Source organism: Danio rerio, chromosome 7 (assembly GCF_052040795.2).
Source record: "Danio rerio strain M-AB ecotype USA chromosome 7, GRCz13ab, whole genome shotgun sequence".
Classification (NCBI taxonomy): Eukaryota; Metazoa; Chordata; class Actinopteri; order Cypriniformes; family Danionidae; genus Danio; species Danio rerio.
The window spans coordinates 2,614,319-2,636,751 of record NC_141027.1 but is presented as its reverse complement, the minus strand read 5'-3'; the positions used below and the strand labels follow the sequence as shown (position 1 = coordinate 2,636,751).

Sequence of the window (22,433 nt, the reverse complement as noted above, 5' to 3'; positions counted from 1 at the left end):
TGAGCTGCACAACGTGAACTAATCGCCTTTTATTGATAACGTTATCAACAGTGTTTACCAAAACATCGCGTATGTTAGCGTATCTGTGTAACGTTACGTAAGCTAGCCTGGGGTTGTAAACAAAGCGGAGATTTTGGAGATTTAATTTAGAAGGAATATATAGGATTTCTTTCTTTCTTTTTTTTTACCATGACTTCTTTTTGATTTACTTTTCTTCCAACAAATAATGTATATTAATTTTACTACTTGTCTTCCTTGTAACACTCTTAGCTGCCTGCTTGAAATACTATAATGTATAGTAAACGCTAGTGTTTTTGTAACATATATGTATAGTGTCCCTGCTGAAAAATCCAGGTTAAACCAGCCTAGGATGGTTGGCTAGTTTTAGCTGATCGACCAGCCTGGTTTTAGAGGGGTTTTGGCCACTTGAGCCTGGTTTTAGCTGGACAGGCTGGGAGATGACCAGCTAAAACCATCTTGACCAGCCTAGTCAGGTTGAGAGCCCAGCCAAAACCAGCTATATTCTGCTTAAACCGGGATGGTCAAGTTGATTTTAGCTGGTCACTTTCCAGCCTGACCAGCTTGGACCAGGCTGGAAATGGCTGGAAACCAGCCTGGAAGTGGCCAAAACTCCTCTAAAACCAGACTGGTTTTAACCAGCCAACCATCCTAGGCTGGTTTACGCTGGATTTTTCAGCAGGGGTATTACTGTGTATATTATATAAACTGTGTTATGAATGCTCTAAGAAGCTTTTAAATTATAGTGACGATCAGTATATAGTTTTTACCACAGCAAGTGGTGTATTTTGTAGGCTATACGTTAATATAGACTACATTTGTAGTAAACTACTATTGCCTAGTTTGTTTATATTACTATAGTTGGAATAAACCACACTATTGGCTAGTTTGTTTATAGAAAATGAATTCTAGCCTAACCACAGTAGATGAATTCTAGTTTTAGTAAATACTATGAAAAATCCTAGTGTTTACTATAAATTAGTCTGCTACCCCTGCTGAAAAATCCAGCTTAAACCAGCTTAGGCTGGTTGGCTGGTTTTAGCTGGTTGACCAGGCTGGTTTTAGAGTGGTTTTGGCCATTTCCAGGCTGATTTCCAGCCATTTCCAGTCTGGTCTTAGCTGGTCGGGCTAGAAATTACCAGGCAAATCCAGCTAAAACCAGCTTGACCAGCCTGGTTTAAGCTGGATATAGCTGGTTTTGGCTGGACTCCCAGCTTGGCTAGGCTGGTCAAGCTGGTTTTAGCTGGTCATCTCCCAGCCTGACCAGCTAAGACCAGGCTGGAAATGGCTGGAAACCAGCCTGGAAGTGGCCAAAACCCCTCTAAAACCAGCCAACCAGCCTAGGCTGGTTTGAGCTGGATTTCTCAGCAGGGACAGTATTTTGTTTTTGGTGTGGGAGTATTTCCTCAGATGACGACAGTGAGTGAAATGGATCTGCTGTGTTGCATCTGTGTGATATTCATCAGTCGCCTACTCTAGTGTCAAGTTGAATGTTTGTTGGAGTTAATTATAGCCTTCAATAATGGCCACTTATCTGTGTAATGGGCTTTTGTCGTCATCAGTGTCTGCGTTTTGGGTTGTGCTCGTCATGCTTACGTTGCTGAAATATTCAGACTTTTCATCATGATCGAGCGATAAAGCGCTGGTTTTAGTTTGTCAGCGTGATCTAAATCATAGTTCATTCATAATCTGAGGACTGCTCTTGCTTTGTGAGTCTCTTTGGAATCATTTTGTATTTAATGCACACTTAAACAAATGATTTTGCTGCTTTTCAAAGCACTTAAAATGAGCTGAAACGACACCTTTCTGGAGTTTTGTTAGGGGAAATTTATTTGTTTTATATTTGATCCTTTTAAATTTGTTAACTTAATCAAACTGTGTTGGGACAACATGAAGGGATTGTGTGCATTTTTTTCAGTGTAGTATTTTTCAAACAAAGCTATATATAAAAAACAGTGATACTTTGCTTCTTATCAGATTCGAGTGAATGTGGGGAGGAAATGAAAGTTTTGAATTGTACTGTATTTCAATACTTATCTTTACTTTTACTTGAAGCAACATTGCTATTTCGGGGTTTACCATTTTTTATAATAAAAAAATCAATATTATAATTTTTTAAATATATTATTAGTTGTATCACTAGATTCCATTGATCATCAAAATCAATTAAATTTAATTAAATTAAACTCAGACTCATTCTGATTACGCAGCCCTTTAAACATTTCTGCAGACCGTAAAATACGTTTTAGGAACTACTGTTTTTTTGGGGGGGGGGGTTTTCTGGCTACACAGGCTGCTGTGTACTTTTTTCAGATCTTAAATTCCTCTCGCGAGTGCCATTCGAACATGCTGTTCTCACCTAAATCCACCAGAGGCTGTTGTTGACTGACTGACTAACCCAGAGGTTTTCAAACTTTTTAATCTCAGGGACCACCAGATATGATGATTAATTGCGGGGGACCCCTTTGCCTAAAGTTTAAAGGCATTTATGTATTTCAAGTATAAAAAGGTAAACTAAAATTCTTTATAACGTAAAGACACTATAGTTCATATTTCACAGGCATGCAAAATGGTATTGTTTTTAAAACTATTTATTTTATTAGCTGGCAACTCACTATAGCCAAAAATTATTCTCAATTTTTATATTTCGTAAAAACAACAAAAAAAAAAACCAAGGAAATATTTACGTGAACTGAACAATAGAGCTTTTCTAAATAAGGCACTGCTAGATGAAAAGTTAAACCTGGACATTTGTACACCTCTCAGGGACTAATGCTTGCTGCCGAAAAACACCAGCCTGCTGCGCCAAACACAGCTCCTGATGTTTGTAATAGTCAGTCGATTTTTCTGCCTCATTGGGATGTTTCTGCTGTAGATGCTTGAGCTTGGATGGTTTCATGCATTCATTAAAGAAAATCTCTTTAATGAAGAACACACTGAGGTCTATCGACTCCCTGCATTAACATGCAGGTAAAACCAAACGCAATGTAAGATCTGTCATATCTGTCAGATTTGCATGAACTGCTTGTGGAGCAGGATTCTTTAAAATTTTTTCCATTATCTGTACTGCACTTACAGCCACTAATTGCTCCATTCAACTGTATGCAAAATCTTAAAGAGCGTAAAGGATTTTGGGATAAACACATTATAATTAAGTAGAAACTTGTATAAATCATTTAACTATATATAGATTAATAATTTATAGACATTAATAATTTTAGGATTGGAAAAAAATATCTCATAAAAATCCTTTTTTGTTTCTGCCAAGTTTTTCTCGGACCCCCTAGCACTCTCTTGGGGCCCACCAGGGGTCCGCAGACCCCAGTTTGAAAACCCCTAGACCAGGGGTCACCAACCTTTTGGAAACTAAGAGCTACTTCTTGGGTACCGATTAGTATGAAGGGCTACCAGTTATTAAATAACACATTTTTCTTAATTTACTTTTAATTATATGTTATTATTAATAATTAATAATATTCATCTAAGTGAAGACAAGACATTGATCATGTTAATGATTTCTCACAGTAGTTGTCAACAATGATTTAACAAGTTAGATAAATATCAATATGCAACACTTTATTTGTCTGAATTTTTTTTTTTTAATATATAACTTAAAGTAATTTTCAAATTTACACCAATGCAAGTGTGATTTAAAAAGAATACCTATAAAAATAAATATTAGATGCAGTTTACTCATTTGTGGTGCTATGGTGAGCTTTTTTTAGAAAAGGCCAGCGGGCAACTCATGTGAACCTTGTGGGCATGTTGGTGACCCCTGCCCTAGACTAACCAACCAACTGATAACCCCACCCTCACCCTTCCCCTTCCCTGAACCTAACCTTTCGTTCATTAATTTTGTTTTCGGCTTAGTCCCTTTATTAATCCGGGGTCACCACAGCGGAATGAATCGCCAACTTATCCAGCACATGTTTTAAGCAGCGGATGTCCTTCCAGCTGCAACCCATCTCTGGGAAACATCCATACACACTCATTCACACTCATACACTACCAACAATTTAGCTTACTGTATTTTCCCCAGCCGGGCCGGGCCAAACGCCCGGGGGGTTGAGCATTGAGGCCGAAATTATGTTGCGTTTCCACTGTCGGGCTTGTAGCTCGCAGTGCGTCACGCAAACCCCGCCCCCAGAGCATCCCCCGAATCAAAAGTCACACAACCCGCCTACTTCAGCAGGAATCAGGCAGATAAAGCACACGGTCACATCATCACGAAACCATTCAAATAAGGCACAGGTGTCAAACTCAGTTCCAAAAGGGCCGCAGCTCTGCACAGTTTAGTTCCAACCCTAATTAAACACACCTGATCAAACTAATTGAGTCCTTCAGGCTTGTTTGAAACCTACAGGTAAGTGTGTTGGAGCAGGGTTGGAACTAAACTGTGCAGGGCTTCGGCCCTCCAGGAATTAAGTTTGACACCCCTGAAATAAAGACATCCGAAACAAACAAATGAGCCGTTACTGTTCAGCATGACATGTCCATACGCACAGGCCTGTGTGTTCTCATTCATCATAGTCATTTACTCGCCGACTGACTGTTGGCATCGAAATCCAGTGATCTTGCCACTAACGGAGGGACCCAGCGCAGTGAGCGCACCCATTCATAATATAAAACCACAGAAATTCTCCGTTAATAAAGACAGAAAAAATGAAACGAAAAAAGAAAATGTAATTTATAACGTCCTCGTTTAGATAGACGCCGTCAAACATTCAGCCTAAATGCTCTGGAGAGACTTGAAACATTAATTTTTCGCTATAGGCAATATGACACTTAATAGGCGATTCCCCTTTATTTAAAGGGTCACGAAACACCAGAACACATGTGTTGAGCTGTTGACAGTCGTATATGTGTCCCACACTGCTAAAAACACTATTAGGACACATATATTTCACTAAAAAGTGTAAATTGGTTGTTTTTGCGTTATTTCAAGCAAATTCGTACTTCCGGTTTGAAACGAATTTTTGAAGCTGCGTCACGGTCATGACATAATAGCGTGTATTCCAGCGTGCAGACTGGACGTCTGAGCCAGAGTGTGTCTTATTACGTCTTACAGCCTGCTGCATTAATGCATGAGTAAAGCTTGGTTCAAACCAATCAGCGCGCTCTATTGTGCAACTTCATTAATATTCATTAGTGTCACCGTGTTTACACCACAAAGACGCCACGTTGTGTTGGCAAAACAAGCGTGAAGTGTTGCTTTTATAGTTTGCTGCCGTTAAGTTTCGTTTTTATTTTCTCTCTGTGAGAGCTCAGAGTCACGTGTGGATTAACAGTGTACGCGACGCTCGACAACAATAACTTACGTGTCTAAGGTGGAACATTGTTTACCTGAGAGCTGTTCTCATCTGTAAACGCTGAGATCCGGATTCGCTTGTCGTCTCCTCTTAATAAAGACGCGGCTCTAGTTGCTGGTGATTGTCCTGTCTCTACAGATTTGGTAAGTGAGCGACCAGTGCTCTTTGTTTATTCAGTTTGTTCGTATCGAATTAAGTTAACTATTGCAGACTAGTTAACTATCCGCATTTAGTGACCGGAATAACACACGCGGCTTTCTGACGCTACCTGCCGTGTGCATCTAAGTTTCCGGGAAATGCGGAGGTTTTTTTTCTCTCATTCGCCGTGCGGTATCAAACATTGCATGAAAAATACACTCTTGCAGCAGTTCCTCGAATCAAATATCTCGTTTGTCGCGAGGGGCATGAATGAATTCCCTGAATGAAAGAGCCAAACTGCAGTTAAAGTCCAACATTTAATAATTCAGCAAATAATTCGACTACAGATGTCCATCATGTAGGTTAAACACCATCACTTTCTACTGTGTGTGTGTGTGTGTGTGTGTGTGTGTGTGTGTGTGTGTGTGTGTGTGTGTGTGTGTGTGTGTGTGTGTGTGTGTGTGTGTGTGTGTGTGTGTGTGTGTGTGTGTGTGTGTGTGTGTGTGTGTGTGTGTGTGTATGTATGTATATATATATATATATATATATATATATATATATATATATATATATATATATATATATATATATATATATATATATATATATATATATATATTTTGACTCTGAAACTCGCGCGTGCACAAATGGACACTCCCACACCATCCCACTTTAGTTCCTCCGACACTCCGCCCTAAACAGAGCTGGACACGCCCACTTTTTTGACTTTTTCCACAGTAGAGGTGTGAAAACACCCTGCTGAAACGAGGGGGTTTCATGGCACTTTAAGGATATTTAAGGAAAGTGTTCAGTATTTCAGCACATAAGAGCAAGTAATAAAATATAGCCTGTGTTTCGTTGCGCTCAGCAGCTTTTCTCTAATAAAGCTCCTCATGTATTTAAGAAAATAAGATAGAAAAAAGGTCGCCTTTCTACTTTCACTCACCGAGAAAATGCTCTGTTTGCGTGATTTGATTATTATCATCGTATTCAAATATATAATATAATATAATAAATAATATTTCAAACCTTCTTCGGTGTTTATTGTTTTTAAAAAATCTTTTTTTTTTCAGAGAAGCCTTTGTAAAATGAAAGTTTAATATGGCTTTAAAACGGTTTGATTTATGCAGGCTATTGTATATACCTAAATTGGTTTAGCTTTTGTTAGTTTTATATTGTTTTTCATTATATTATTGCGATTTTATTATATCCGATATTTGTAATTCTTTAAATTATTTCAATAGCTTAGGCCAGTGGTTCTCAAACTTTTTTCATCAAGTACCACCTCAGAAAAAAATTGTCTCTCCAAGTACCACCAAAAATAAGCAGTATTGAAATACAGTAGCGTAGTAGGCCCAGTAAAGCAGCTACAACTCTGCACAGTCAAAACAACGTAGCAGATTACCTCAGAAATATAGGCTATATTCATAAATAGCATATTATATGCATAACTTTTGGTAAATTTTGAAATGTGTGTAGCATGTACATGACATATTTCATTTCTCCGCGTATCACTAGAAGGAAGCCTGCGTACCACTTGTGGTACACGTACCACAGTTTGAGAACCACTTGCTTAGGCTATTGTATGAAGATATGACACGAAATTTGTAAAGTTTCATGTCTTTCTGTTGTGTTCATATTGTGTATAATCTCCAAAATAAATAAAAAGAAAAAAGCCGCTCGGCATTAACAGAGCTGTGGAGGGAGCGCTCTTTTGCTCAGTCTCACACACATGCAGGCATTTAAATGCGCACAAACACACCTTGTAAACTTGACAAAAACTCTCGGAAACCTTTACTGTCTGCTGTGCCTTTAATATGGTAAAGATTATTATGCGTTATTGAAGCATCAAGGAAGACGCAACAAAGAAAAGTCACTTATGCAATAAAACTACTTTATTATTTAATGCAACAGCCTTACATTTAAAAGGGAAACATAAGAGCGATTATAAGCTAAAAGACCCTCGTCTATAAGGCTAGATGTTTTCTTTCCCTTATTTGTTTTTTTGTTTGGTGCATACTCGTGTGCGATCGGAAAACTGTGTCTGCACTCCACCTCTTTGTTTACTCCGCGCCAGTTGGCCCTCTTTGGCCAAAGGTATTCGGCGGGAAAAAGGCCGGCCGCAGGCCCCAAGAAAGCCCCGATTTGGCCCGAGTAGGCCCCGGAAGTGACAGTGGAAACGCGACTGGCCCTGGCTCGCTCGCTTTAGGCGCGATAGTGGAAATGCGGCTATTGCTGAACAGCCACCCGGCAATGAGACTGACTCCAACAATGATGAGAGAGAACCCGGCATGTTTGATGGCGAAACTGCCCAGCTGTTCAATTCAGACACAGAAGATAAGGACATTGTTGGATTTGTGGGAGAAAACTGATTAAAAAAAATAATGTGAGTGTATTGGTAAATAACACAATAAAGTTCAACTAAACTACAGTAACTGTTTTGCTTCCATTACCTTTTTTTTTAGACTGTATGTTTTAGCTTGCGCCTTAGAATACAGTGCACCTTATGTATGGGTTAAGTACAGAAATAGACCCCGTAATTGAGACTGCGTCTTATAATCCGGTGCGCCATATAGTGCAGAAAATACAGTACCCAATTCACCTGTACCGCATGTCTTTGGGCTGTGGGGGAAACCGGAGAACCCGGAGGAAACCCACGAGAACGCGGGGAGAACATGCAAACTCCACACACAAATGCCAACTGACCCAGCCGAGGCTCAAACCAGGGACCTTCTTGCTGTGAGGCGACAACACTACCTGCTGTGCCACTGCGTCCCCTAAACACAACAAATCCGCTTGTTAAGTGATGACATGTTGGTGACATATGCTGTTTCCGGGTCCAAGCCACCATTCACTTGCGTTGAGAAATTCGTTTATGATCGCTTTTTCTTCATATCACACATTAAGATTAATTTACATAAAGTCATAGTGTACACAACAATCTCTAGGCTTGCTGCATAACAAATACCAAAATTTTAACAATTTATAAAAAAATTAATCACTTTCTGGCAATCGGATATTAGGCATGGACATATATACTGCGATCGTGATTTTCGAGAGTATTAAATCGCTTTGTGAACGTTTATTATTACCTTTTCATGAGTCTCCCCATTCAGTTGAATAGAGCTCTTAGACCCGGAAGCCGCTCCGCGTGACGTCACACTTAACAAACGGATAGCATTTTAAAAGGCATTGACTGACCCGCCCACCCCTTCCCTAAACCCAACCACAGTATTTTAAAAAGCAATCCAGAAAAAGAAAAGCCTCCTGATTTTTTTTACCATGCTTTCAGATTTTACCACGTTCTCACCCTGTTATTTACTTGCTTATTTTATTTTTTGTTTTTGTCTTGCCTGCTTACCCGCTTTAAACATAAAATACAGCCATACGTAAATGGCTACCTAATTTGTGGTCTCCAGAACATGTATATAGGGCAGGGCTACGTTTTCAGAATGAGCCTGAGTTGATTAAATTCTTTTATAATTCAATTTACTGCAATTAATAGCCCAATATTTAATTTAATTCATTTTTATTTTTCTAGCACTTTTACAATGTAGATTGTGTAGAAGCAGCTTAACATAGCAGTTCTAGTAACGTCCAGATTTCAGAGTGTGGTTTACATTTATAGTAAATTTATAACAATAGTCTAAATTCCCGACCTCTGAAAAGATCCATGTGCTTACTGTAATCATAACAATTAATTATGCATAATTACATACAACTAACCTGCATTCAAACTTTAACCATGTGATAAGTACATAGTTAATTAACATTGCACAATAGTTGAATGAATAGTCACACTAAAAAGGACACCTTAAGATAACCCAAATTAATTTAATTACATTACAATAATTTAAAAAAAAGGCATTAGATTAACAGTAAAACTATAAACAGTTGAAAACAGATGGATGGACTTGCATTAATGCCCACTTTCAGTTTTAAAGGTACAAATATAGATGTTTACATTGCAAAAAAATGATGTTTTTTGTCTTGTTTCTTGTCTTAATTTCTTTATTATCTCCCCCCAGTTGTCTACAGAACAAGCCAGAAATTCTTGGACATCAATTATTAAAACTATTATTTAAAAATGTGTTAAAATAATTCAAGTGTTTAATAATGAGTAATGTTGTGATCTAATCTCTTGTTTGTTGTGTCTGTCAGGATGGTGAATCACTGTTTGCCGTCTCAGGTTTCATGATGGAGGTCAGCTTCTGGTTTTAGATCATCATATAATTATTCATGTGCATTTAAAAGTGAAGCTTAAAGTCAATTTTACACACAGCTCATTTAGATATGTACATTTTTTTCCATATAGATACAACAGTTTCATGACAGTTTACTATTTACTATAATAGCTGTCAACTTACTACTAGCAGTGTACTATACTAAATAGCAGTTACTTCACATTTTACCACACTGCTAGCTAATTCACATGAATTCTTCAGTCTGAACTCGTGTGCTGTTTTTCTCTCCTCTAGAATGGGATCAGCAGCAGCTCCTGGAATCCTTTCTGCTCAAAACCACAGGTATCAATAGACAATTAACTTATATATAGAAATTAAAGGCACAATATGAAGTTTTATTTTAATCTCCAATAACCTCAAGAACAGCGTTATATACTTTCTGACTTGCGTCAAAATTCATGCTATTCACTAGAAATCTCCCAATCCAAGTTTTTTTGCCCTCAAGTCTGAGTCATTTGATTTTGAGTATCTGTTGATAACCAATCCGATACTTCTATAATACTTAAAACGAATAAAGAAGAGCACCTTACCTCTTTCAATCCCATATTTTCAAGTCCTAATTGAGAGGTAACGTCCAATTTTGATTGAGTCTGAAACTGCGTGACTGGGCCTGATTTTCGATCACATGATTGGTTCTGGACATCCCTACTATTCACTATAGTTTCTGCCTGTTATTATGATGGAACTATTCATTAGTAGTTATCCAATAGGATTTTATTCATGCATTCCTAATTCTGCCCAATACATAAAACCCGAATACAATCTTACTAAGTAGTAATAGCAGCTAATTAGTAGTTTATTAAGTTAATAGAGTGAATTGTGACCCAGACTAAAGTGTCACCGATTTTTATGCATAAAGTTTGTAAGAACGTTTACATGCAGAGAAATTAGCAATTTTACTATGTGTTCAGAAAAAGCACATTAAAACATATGCGCATAACTGAGTAGGATTAACTTTTTATTCGATATGAAACAATGCACATACCCTCCGATGATAACAAACAAATTCACTCAGTATGAGCATTAACAAAGTAATTAGTTGTTATAAGAGATCCTGTGATGATAAAAGTTTGTGTAAATGGACAAACCAGCAGACTGAGCACACTGTAGCTCTGCACAAGACTTTTGGCCAGCGGAGAAATTAAAATGGTCGTGCCCAACTGAGTCTGGTTCTCTCAAGGTTTTTTTTTCTTCACTCCCATCAGGTGAAGTTTTTTTTCCCTCTCCGCTGTCACCACTGGCTCGCATGGTTCAGGATTGGTAGAGCTACGCATCAATGAATTTGCTCTTCGGTCTTTGAACTCTCAGTAATGATTAAATCACACTGAACTGAGCTAAACTGAACTGAACTGAACTTAAACACTAAAAACTGAACTACACTGTTCCAGTTACTATGACCATTTATGTGAAGCGGCTTTGACACAATCTACATTGTAAAAGCGCTATACAAATAAAGCTGAATTGAATTGAATTGAACTGTAGAACATCTGCAATGTTGCTTCTATCATTCTAAAACATCTGAACTCTCTCAGTATTAGTGTTTTTATCAATGACCTCCAGAACTGTCCAGAGCATCTGTGCTCCGCGTCTTCAAACGCCATCACACGTTCATTGTGTGTCGGCATTTGTCTTCTGGGGCACAAGTAAAATAAGGAAAAGACTCAGCGTCTCCTACCACAGCAAATTCTGTTCTTACTATAGATATTTGGCGCCAGACAATTTTGTTCGCTTTGACTCTTTGGCTGCTTCATTCAATCTTTTTCGAGATATTTCAGTTAATTCGCATCTTGGATGGAAACAGCATAGATATATACATTAGATGTCGCCTACCCTGTTGTTGTCTGGAAGGAATGCGTCAATAGAGCCGCCATGTTGGAACAGGGTAGCGCTCCTTTGAAATGAATGCGGGACCAAGGTACAGTGGAGGACTGTGGCCATGCAAAGCCAGAGATATACACATATACACATATATCTGTGATCGGGAGTTTTCCTGGATGTTAGTATGTAATTTTTTTTTTTCTAATTACGAAAATTTTAATTTTACATCACTTTTCTACATTGATGGATCAGTGACCGCACGGACATTCCTGACAAAAAAAAATCTAATCATGTCCTGAAACACAGCTCCTCTCCTGCTTTCACTGCTCATACTGACGGAGGGAGCGATTCGTTTGTGAATGAATCCCCCGAACGACTCTTTCACTAACATAAGCAGACAATAATACAAGTTTCTGGCAGCGCAGCATCTCGTTGTCATATTTCTTTTGCATTGTTTGCTGATTTTATTCAACAAAACTAGCATAAGCCGAGTGTCTAGTGCGAGTTGGAGCTGCTTTGCTGTATGGTGAATGCAGTAAGTGACTGTTATCATCAATAACGTTACCTGATTAGCACAAAAGTTCAGAACATACAAAAACAGAAAAAACTTAATATTACCTATGAAATGTTCTGCCTTTGTGCTTTGTTTTCTTTGTTTGCTCGTTACTACACCCGTAGACAGCGCTAAAGTCCTGCATCTTCACGTAATAACACTGTCTTGACTAGTGCGGTTGAATGACATTTGTCCTGGGAGCACTGTACCAATGTGGCGGCGCTATTGACGCATGCTCAGTGTCCCCATGCGATATCTAGTGCATATATCTATGTGGAAACACAGCTAGTGTCAGGCTGTCAGAGTTTTATCATTTACTGAATAAAACAACAGCAAAACAAAGCCAATCATTGGATTAAAAAGTGTAATAAATATTTAATATAAAGGAGCCCAATGTTACAACAACCCAACATAGTTTAGAGTGTAAACTAAATTTTCTTGTAAAATCTTGTATTTCAGGACTACAGTGTAACAGCTGATGTGGAGAATAATGTGTTTCCTAACATGAACAGTTTTACCGCAGTAAATCAAAGCAACGGCGTTCATAAGACGCCTTCATTTTCAGACATCGATCCTTTTCCAGCTCCAGACTGGATTTTTTCTCCGCCTGATTTCTATAAAGACAGCACACCTGATGCGTTTCAGACCACACCAGTGTCGGACAGTTGGCCTGAAGAAATAGACATCTTCCAGCCTTACAAAGAAAAGGTTGACAATGCTCCGGCCAATCAGATCACAGAATCTTCGCCGTTGTCTAATCGGAACACAGAATCCTTGTTCTCATCCAATCAGAACACAGAATCCTCATCTTTGCTGAATGGCAACACATATTCCACATCCTCGCCCAATCAGAACACAGAATCTTTGTTCTCATCCAATCAGAACATAGAATCCTCATTCTTGATGGATCGCGACACACAGTCCTCATCTTCGCCCAATCAGAACACAGATTCCTTGTTCTCATCCAATCAGAACACACAATCCACATTTTCGCCCTTGTCCAATCAGAACATAAATTCCTCATCTTCGTCCAATCATAATAGAGAATCCTTGTCCTCAACTAATCAGAGCACAGAATCATCATCCAATCAGAACACACAATCCTCGTCCAATCAGAGGGATCCGCTCCTGGAATTCATTCTCTCCAGACAGAAGAAATTTCTAGCCCCGCCCACTTTCACGTCACCATGCGATTCATCGTTTCCTCAAGAAGCGTCTACAAACAGGGACAGTTTCTTTGAGGCGCCGCACATTTCTGACCAGAACTCCACGTCTGATGATGTCTTCAAGACGCCGTCGTCCACCGCAGGAACCAGCGACGCAGACCTGAGGGTGTTTGACCCTCTGTTTGAGCCCCAGAGTGAAGTTCAGTCCATTCAGAAGAGCAGTTTGGAGGCGCTGCTCATCAACGCATCCAGAGGTCTGACGGATGGAGGTGTTCAGGGGACGGCAGGTGGAGAAACACCTTCCGCATACACCTCCAGTGGAGAAACGGTGAGGACACACTCGCATCACACACCTCAGGAAAAGCTGATCAGGGCTTTCTAGATCATAGTCAATACCATAGTCTGTCAATTCATCTGACAATATGTACTTTGAATGGGTAGATGGGTTGGGTGGATGTTACATGGATGGATGGGTTGGCGGGATGATAGATGGGTGTATGATGGATGTATAATAAATAGGTGGTTTAGTGGATGGGTGGGGCGAGTAGTGGATGGGTGGACAAGTGATGGATGGATAGATGGGTGCATGATAGATGGGTGAATGATGGATGGGTGGATGATAGATGGGTGAATGATGGATGGATGTATATTGAATGTGTGATTGAGTGGATGGATGGGTGGACGAATGATGGATGGAAGAGCTGGGTGGATGATGGCTGAATTGATGAGTGGATTGATGAATGAATGATGGATGGGGTAAGTGGGTGTATGATAGATGGGTAGATGATGAAGGGGTCGATTTATTGGACGATGGATGTATGGGTGATTGGGATGGGTGGATTATGGGTGGGTGAATGGTGGATGGATGAATGATTGATTGGTGGATTGATGGATGGATCAATGGTGGATGGGTGTATGATAGATGGGTAGATGATGAAGGGGTCGATTTATTGGACGATGGATGTATGGGTGATTGGGATGGGTGGATTATGGGTGGGTGAATGGTGGATGGATGAATGATTGATTGGTGGATTGATGGATGGATGAATGGTGGATGGGTGTATGATAGATGGGTAGATGATGAAGGGGTCGATTTATTGGACGATGGATGTATGGGTGATTGGGATGGATTGATGAATGAATGATAGATGGGGTGGGTGGATAAATAGATAATGGATGGTTGAGTGGATGATGGATGGGATGGGTGAGGTAAGTGATGAATGATGAATTGATGGATGGATGGGCTGGGTGGATGATAGATTGATGGGTGGATTGTTGAATGAATGATGGATAGGGTGATTTGGTGTTTAATGGATGGGTGGTTGAGTGGATGATGGATGGATGGGTGATTGGATAGGTGGATGGTGGATTGATGGATGAGGTGGGTGGATGATAAATGGGTAGATGATGGACGGATGGATGCGTAGATGATGGATGAGTGATTGAGTGGGTGAATGGTGGATGGATGGATTGATGGGGTGGGTGGATGGTCAATGGACGGATGGATGCGTAGATGGTTTAGTTGTGGTTGAGTGGATGGATGGATGGATGGGTTATTATGAATGGGTGAATGGTGGATGGATGAATGGTTGAGTGAATGATGGATGGGAAGGGTGAGGTGAGTGGTGAATGGATGAATGATGGATGGATGGGTGATTATGATAGGTGGATGGTGGATTGTGAATGGTGGATGGATGGATAATGGATGGGTGGTTGAGTGAATGAGGGATGGGAAGGGTGAGGTGAGTGGTGAATGAGTGGTAAATGGATGAATGATGGATGGATGTTTGATTATGATAGGTGGATGGTGGATTTTGAAAGGGTTAATGGTGGATGGATGAATGGATGAATGGATGGATGGGTGGTTGAGTGGATGAGGGATGGGAAGGGTGAGGTGAGTGGTGAATGAGTGGTCAATGGATGAATGATGGATGGATGGGCTGGGTGGATGACAGATTGGTGGGCGGATTGTTGGATGAATGATGGATAGGCTGGGTGCAGGTATGATGGATGGATGTATCTGTGATTGGCATAGGTGGATGGTGGATAATGCATGGTGGATGGATGGGGTGGGTGGGTGGATGAATGATGAATGGGATGGGTGAGGTGAGTGGTAAATGGATGAATGATGGATGGATGGACTGTGTGGATGATAGATTGATGGGTGGATTGTTGTATGAATGATGGATGGGGTGGGTGGCTGGATGAATGATGGATGGTATGGGTGAGGTGAGTGGTGAATGGATGAATGATGGATGGATGGGCTGTGTGGATGATAGACTGATGGGTGGATTGTTGGATGAATGATGGATAGGGTGGGTGGGTGTTTGATGGATTGCTGGTTGAGTGGATGATGGATAGATTGGTGGATGGATGGGTTTGGTGGATGATAGATAGGATGTGTGGGATAAGTGGTGGATGAATGAATGAATGGTTGGGTGGATAGATGATTGGTTTGATGAATAAATGGGTGGATGATGGATTAATGGTGGATTGGGGAAATGGATTAATGAATGGATGTTAAGATGAGTGGATGAATTGATGGGTGGATGATGAATGGATAGGTGGATAGGTGAGATGACGGATGGATGTTTGAATGGGAGGATGAGTAGTAGGATGAATGGGTGGATAGGTGGATGAATGGATGGATGAATAGGCTCTCAGTGGATGTTTTGATGGGGTTGTGTGTGTTGTGTTTCTCAGCAGTGAGTGTGTGTTTCATTGTCTTGTTGTTGTTGTTGTTGTAGACGTTCAGGAGGCGTCCACCAGTACCTGCTCCTCGCAGAAAATCCCTGAAGAGTCTCCTGCCTCCACCTGAAGCACAGGTACAGACACACCACTGCAGACCTCAGATCAGGAGGAGCAACATTCATCATTCCTTCATTTATTCAGATTATTATCATCATCTCATGTCTCCTTTATGACTATAATAACGTTGCAGACAATATAATTAAGACCTAAAAACATTTCAGTTTAAAAGCCAGTGATTTGGCAATGCACAGTGGAACGAGTCGGTCCAGTTTCCCTCAGTGAATGTTGTTTCTGCCAGGCGATACTGTGTGTTTAATGTGCAGTAAATACTCCCCACATTCACCATTTCACATTCATGTCTCATTCATCTGTGTGAAATGTTTGTTTTTCTCGTCACGCTGCTGCTGATGAATAGTGCGGTTGTGTTTTGACAGGTCTCCACAGCTGTGATTGAGGATGATCTGAGGGTTTATGAGGACGTTCTTCTCACCGGGCAGGTTTGTGGGCCACATTCCTCACTTCTCTGCCTCTTTATACTGCTGCAAAACTCTTTTTTTGTGTGGGTTTTTTCATAATAGCATCATAATTACTATAAATATTTTGTACGCATATATTATTTGTTAATTTTAATTCATGTATTATTTTACCTAAACATACATAATAATATTTAAAATTTTGATTTTGATTGATTTTTTAAAAATATATATATATATATATATATATATATATATATATATATATATATATATATATATATATATATATATATATATATATATATATTAGGGATGTAACGGTATCAGAATTTCACGGTACGGTAGTACCTCGGTATGAATGTCACGGTACGGTATTTATTGAATCATTTACAGGAAAAAACAAAACTTATGAAAATACTCCAAAAAAGTGCCAAAAGTGTCAATGACATACAAATTAGCCATCTATCTGTAAGCTTTGAAACAGGAACTTCAATTTTAATAACAAAAAAATATTAAACCATGTAAAACAATTAAGTTTCAATTTAGTCTTGTTTCAACATTCAACATTTAATCTCTCACTCACTTAGATAGAGATGGGTTTAAAGGAAAATTATCATATAAATATAATCTGGTAAAAGCTGGTATCTCTGGGTATTTACAGTGTCCCCTGCAACAGAAAAAACCCTCTCATTTGGGACTGAGGTTTCTGGGACAGAGAGATATGACTTGGCCCAGGTTGACAGCAGTGGGTAACGTTGTGCATTGTCTTTCCCCCACTTGAGAGGACAAACCATGAGTGAGATAGAGATCTCATGTCTGCATCAGTCTGAACAGTGTGCTGTGTTTCTGCAGTCCCCATGACTGATTATTAGTCCTATTCCCCAACTTGCAGGCACGTGCACATACAGTGCTAAACCTGTGCAGTGCACATGCCCTTTTTAGTCTTGGATAGAAAGTTCCCTTCCAAAATGATCAAAAGTGCCCTCGCGACGCGACATACCCTCCGTCCCCGCTTTACAGTACGCGCGCAACAACACAGCTGATCAGAACGCGCGCGACAACACCACTATTCAGTACGCCTGCGACAACACAGCTGATAAGAACTCGCGCGACAACACCACTATTCAGTACGCGCGCGGCGACAACACCCAGCTCTTTTTCATCCCCGCTTCTAGCAGCACACTCCATTTCCGCATTACTGGATCTGTAGCGACAACAGACCGCAAGGGATTATGGCCAAGCCTGGGCTGATGGGAAATTTAGTTTCAGCTACCTCTTGTTCGCTTCATTCGCCTGAGCAAATTTTCTCAGAAGACCTATAGTTTTACCGAGTCATGCGACTACGGTAATATCGAAAAAAATTAATATTGCGGTATGACGGTATTTACAATACCGTTACATCCCTATATATATATATATATATATATATATATATATATATATATATATATATATATACAGTTGAAGTCAAAATTATTAGCCCCCCTTTGAATATTTTTCTCTTTTTCTAAATATTACCCAAATTATGTTTAACAGAGCAATTAAATGTTCACAGTATGTCTGATAATATTTTTTCTTCTGGAGAAAGTCTGATTTGTTTTATTTCGACTAAAATAAAAGTAGTTTTTTATTTTTTTAAACATCATTTTAAGGACAAAATTATTAGCTTTTTTAGGCAAATTTTTTTCTCGATAGTCTACAGACCAAACCATCGTTATACAATAACTTGCCTAATTACCCTAACCTGCCTAGTTAACGTAATTAACCTAGTGAAGCCTTTAAATGTCACTTTAAGCTGTATAGAAGTGTCTTGAAGAAAATCTAGTCTAATGTTATGTACTGTTATTATGGCAAAGAGAAAATAAATCATTTCAAATTTATTAAATCAAATTATTAGAGATCAGTTATTAAGATTAGAAATGTGTTGAAGAAATCTGCACTCTGTTAAACAGAAAACGGGGAAAAAGAGAGCTAATATTTCTGACTTCAACTGTGTGTGTGTGTGTGTGTGTATATATATATATAATACAAATTTGGAAATTAAACTATTAAAGAAATAAATGCATAAATAATAATATAAAAATAAAATAAATATTTTTTTTTAATTAATTAATTTATTTTATCATTATTTTGTATTATTATTTTATTTATTTATTCCTTTAACAGTTAATTAACAGTTAATTAATTAATTAATTAATGCTTAAAATTGTAGATGAAGAGTTCAGATGCAAAAACCTCTAAGTGCCGTCTGAAATTTTCATCAGAGATGAACATTTTTCTCAGCCTCCTTTGTTTATGTTGAAATATTTTACTTTAAAGACCAAGAAAAGGACTTCTTCTTTGCAATAAAAGTGCTATTACTGAACACACACACAGGAGCCTGATATAAAAACTCATTTTAGAGGTAAGCTCCAGACGGCATTTACAGGTTTTTGCATCTAAACTCTTCATATATACAAATACATGTGTTTTTAAGTAAATATGCATTTATTTATTTAAGAAAATTATATTCTGAATTTTAAATGTATTAGATACGTACATTTTTTATTTCTTATTTACTGAAAGTTTATTGACACAACATAAACACTGTCATATATACAACATGATATGTTTTCAATAATTGTTTTAATTCATATATATGTTTTATTTAAACATGTTTACATTCTTAAATAACTGTTTATTTGGTTCATTTATCCCATTATTTCCCATTTTAAGAGCATTTTATTTATTTTTAATTTATCGTTTATTAATTAGATGCATTCAACAACTTTATTTTTAAACACATTTTATGTCTTTTATAAATTGTCAGTCTAAACATACAATAAATTGTACGTTCTATTATGAGTAAGTATAATAAAGCTAAATTAAGTTAAGATAACAGCAGCAGTTTTGATAAGGAAGTCATAATGAAAGTGATTGCTCAGTGAAAAGCCTGACAGACGAGTTTCACAGTAATTCCACCGTCAACTAACAACAAGGAAAAAGTGAAGTGAAATCCTGCCATGACTTTCTTTCTGTAGATTGTCTGTAGTATCTGATTTGTCAATCAAACACACCTCCGCTCTTTACACTTGTCTTTCAGGAGAGGTGTGTGGAGGATTGGCCTGAAAACAGCCCGGAACTCTCTCCAGAATATAAACCGGTCAGCTCTTAATAAATATGAAGGACAGTGAGTAGAGTAAACCCACAGACACACTGATACTGATCTGCTCTTTCTCTGCCGCAGGCTGGAAAACTCAGACTGAGGAGAGACTCCCTACTGGTCAGTCCACAGCGAAACAAACACAATCCATTCACCCTTTCATCATTCATTGTCATTCGGCTTAGTCTCTTTATTCATCAGGGGTTTCCACAGTGGAGTGAACCACCAACTATTCCAGCATATGTTTTACTCAGCGGATGCCCTTTCAGCCACTACCCAGTACTGGGAAACACCCACACACACTCATACACTATGGCCATTTTAATTCAGTTTCTCTCAAGTGAATGTGTTTGGACTGTGGGGGAAACCGGAGCACCCGGAGGAAACCCACGCCAACACGGGGAGAACATGCAAACTCCACACAGAAATGCCAACTGACCCAGTTGGGACTCAAACCTGTGACCTTCTTGCTGTAAGGCAAGAGTTCTAACCACTGAGCCACCATGCCGCTCCCGCTAAAAACAGTTGTTAAAGTAAAATGTTGAGAATAACCTCATTAAATTGTGAGAATAAAGTTGCTGTGTTTTCAAATATATATATATATATATATATATATATATATATATATATATATATATATATATATATATATATATATATATATATATATATAATATTTTAGAAAAAAGTTTTATTATTAGGGGCCAAGCACCGTAGGTGCGTAGGCACCTATTGCTTTCGTTAGTGTTCTTTTTCTTCCGTTTCTTCCGCCGGATTTGAATGGCAGCCCATATAGGCGTATGCGGGAAAGTTGTATAATTTGGCACAATGATAGAGGCCAGTATTAACATTAATCAGACCAAACATGAAGTCTCAAAATCAAACTCTCTAGCGCCACCACTTGTCCAAACTTTCACATACGTTTATCATCATAACTTTTGAACCGAATGGGCTACAATCAAATTTCTTTTTTTCTCTGATTCCTTGGCTCAGTCCGATTCAAACGCACTCTATGACGTCATTTTCCATCATTAATTTTTTCGAGCTATTTTAAATTTTTCGAAAAACCTATTTGATCGAACTCGTCCTAGGCCGTTTCTCCGATTATGACCAAAATTTAATCACATGATTTACAGACCATGCTATCCAAAAGTTATGGAATTCAAGTTGATTTGACCAACCGTTTTCGTTTAACTTGCGATCAAATTTAACGAAGGACTTGCGAAAATGGACTTGAGACGATATCTCCGTAACGCATTCACAGATTCACACCAAACTTGGTATGTGTTATGACAACTAGGGTCCCAAAACTTCGTCCCAAACTCATAAAACTGGTGTCATTACATCCGGCAGAGCATGTCGAGTCGAATGATGTCTGATTTTCACAGGTCAGCCATTTTGGGCGTCGCCCATTTCGATTTTTGGCCAAAAATGCTATATTTTACCAACATATTCACATATCATTACAAAACATGGTATGCATCTGGCACAATGATAGAGGACAGTATTAACAATAATCATACCAAATATGAAGTCTCAAAATCAAACTCTCTAGCGCCACCACTTGTCCAAACGTTCATGTATGTTTATCATGATAACTTTTGAACCAAATGGGCTACAATCAAAATTCTTTTTCCCCTGATTCCTTGGCTCAGTCCGATTCAAACGCACCCTATGACTATCATTACAAAACATAATATGCGTCTTAAACCCCATGCCCTGAAAGTACTCAAAAACGTCTGGAGCAGCGCCACCTTATGGCCAAAGTGCTTGGCCCCTTAATTGCTGCTTGCAGCTATATTTTTCTTAATATCTTTTTAATTTACTCTTTTTTTAAGTCTTAACATTTTATGTCAACTTTTTGAAAAAACTTTTTTTTTATTCAGGAACTTTTTTCTTTAAATGTAATGAGTTTATTCTTAACATTTTGTATAAATCTTTGTTCTTAATTTAATAACTTTTTCAAAACAAAACGACTTTACTCTCGAAGTAACATTTCTTTTCACAACTTTATTTCTTTGCAATTTATTGACTTTATTCACAACATTTTATCTCAAACAAAACTCAAAATCGAACTCTTTTCTTGAAGCACAGTGACTTTATTCTTGAAATTTAATTTAGTCTGTTCTTAACATTATTTTGCCTTTTTTCTCAATTGAATGAGTTCATTCTCAATACTTTTTTTATTTCCTCTCGAAACTTTATGAGTTTGTTAACGTTTATATAGAAAAAAGTCACATCTTCTAAGACCATTTTACTGAAGAAAATGTGAGTGGGGTTTTCCTAGTGCTCAAAGGTTCAGGACACCCTGGATAACTTTTTTTTTATATATTAACAGATTTGTGTGTGTGTTGAGCATCAGTTAAGACAATGTTAGCACCTGTCAGCTTTAATTGTGGGGAAAACTGGATAAATTTGAGCTTTTGTCAGCTAATTTCAGCTTCCGGGTTTAAAATGATTTTTGGGGCGGATCAAAATCGGCGACGTAGCGCAGTACTGCAAGTCCAATGATGACCCGTCGGTTTCTCATTATTATTCATAGCGGAGTTTTCTTATCCTATGAGAAGAGCCGGCTGCTTAATTATTCATGAGACCTGCCAGACCTGCCAGAGTCAAGCCCGAGCTGAGAGACACGTCACACAGTATTTAGCCATTCATGAAGGCTCATATGCGTTTGTTTCCATGATCCACGGGGTTTGTTGCATGTTTTCCCCCGCGATCTTGTCAGGGCCGATCATACAGCAAAGCTGTGTGTGTGATGCAAGCATTTTTGTCGGGAGAGCAGCACGAGAATTAGAGAATGGCGGACGCTGTCTTT

General features: G+C 38.6%; 1 protein-coding gene across 1 annotated transcript in view; it reads left to right on the top strand.

Moving 5' to 3' along the window:
- si:cabz01007807.1 overlaps nucleotides 1-22,433 on the top strand; it is a 57,837-nt gene that overhangs the window by 133 nt on the left and 35,271 nt on the right. Inside the window, exons 2-8 of the mRNA XM_087260161.1 lie at nucleotides 9,627-9,668; nucleotides 9,944-9,991; nucleotides 12,540-13,574; nucleotides 15,994-16,071; nucleotides 16,432-16,494; nucleotides 19,556-19,615; nucleotides 19,700-19,735. Coding sequence (XP_087116287.1) covers nucleotides 9,627-9,668; nucleotides 9,944-9,991; nucleotides 12,540-13,574; nucleotides 15,994-16,071; nucleotides 16,432-16,494; nucleotides 19,556-19,615; nucleotides 19,700-19,735 — 1,362 coding nt within the window. The remainder of the gene's footprint in view (nucleotides 1-9,626; nucleotides 9,669-9,943; nucleotides 9,992-12,539; nucleotides 13,575-15,993; nucleotides 16,072-16,431; nucleotides 16,495-19,555; nucleotides 19,616-19,699; nucleotides 19,736-22,433) is intronic.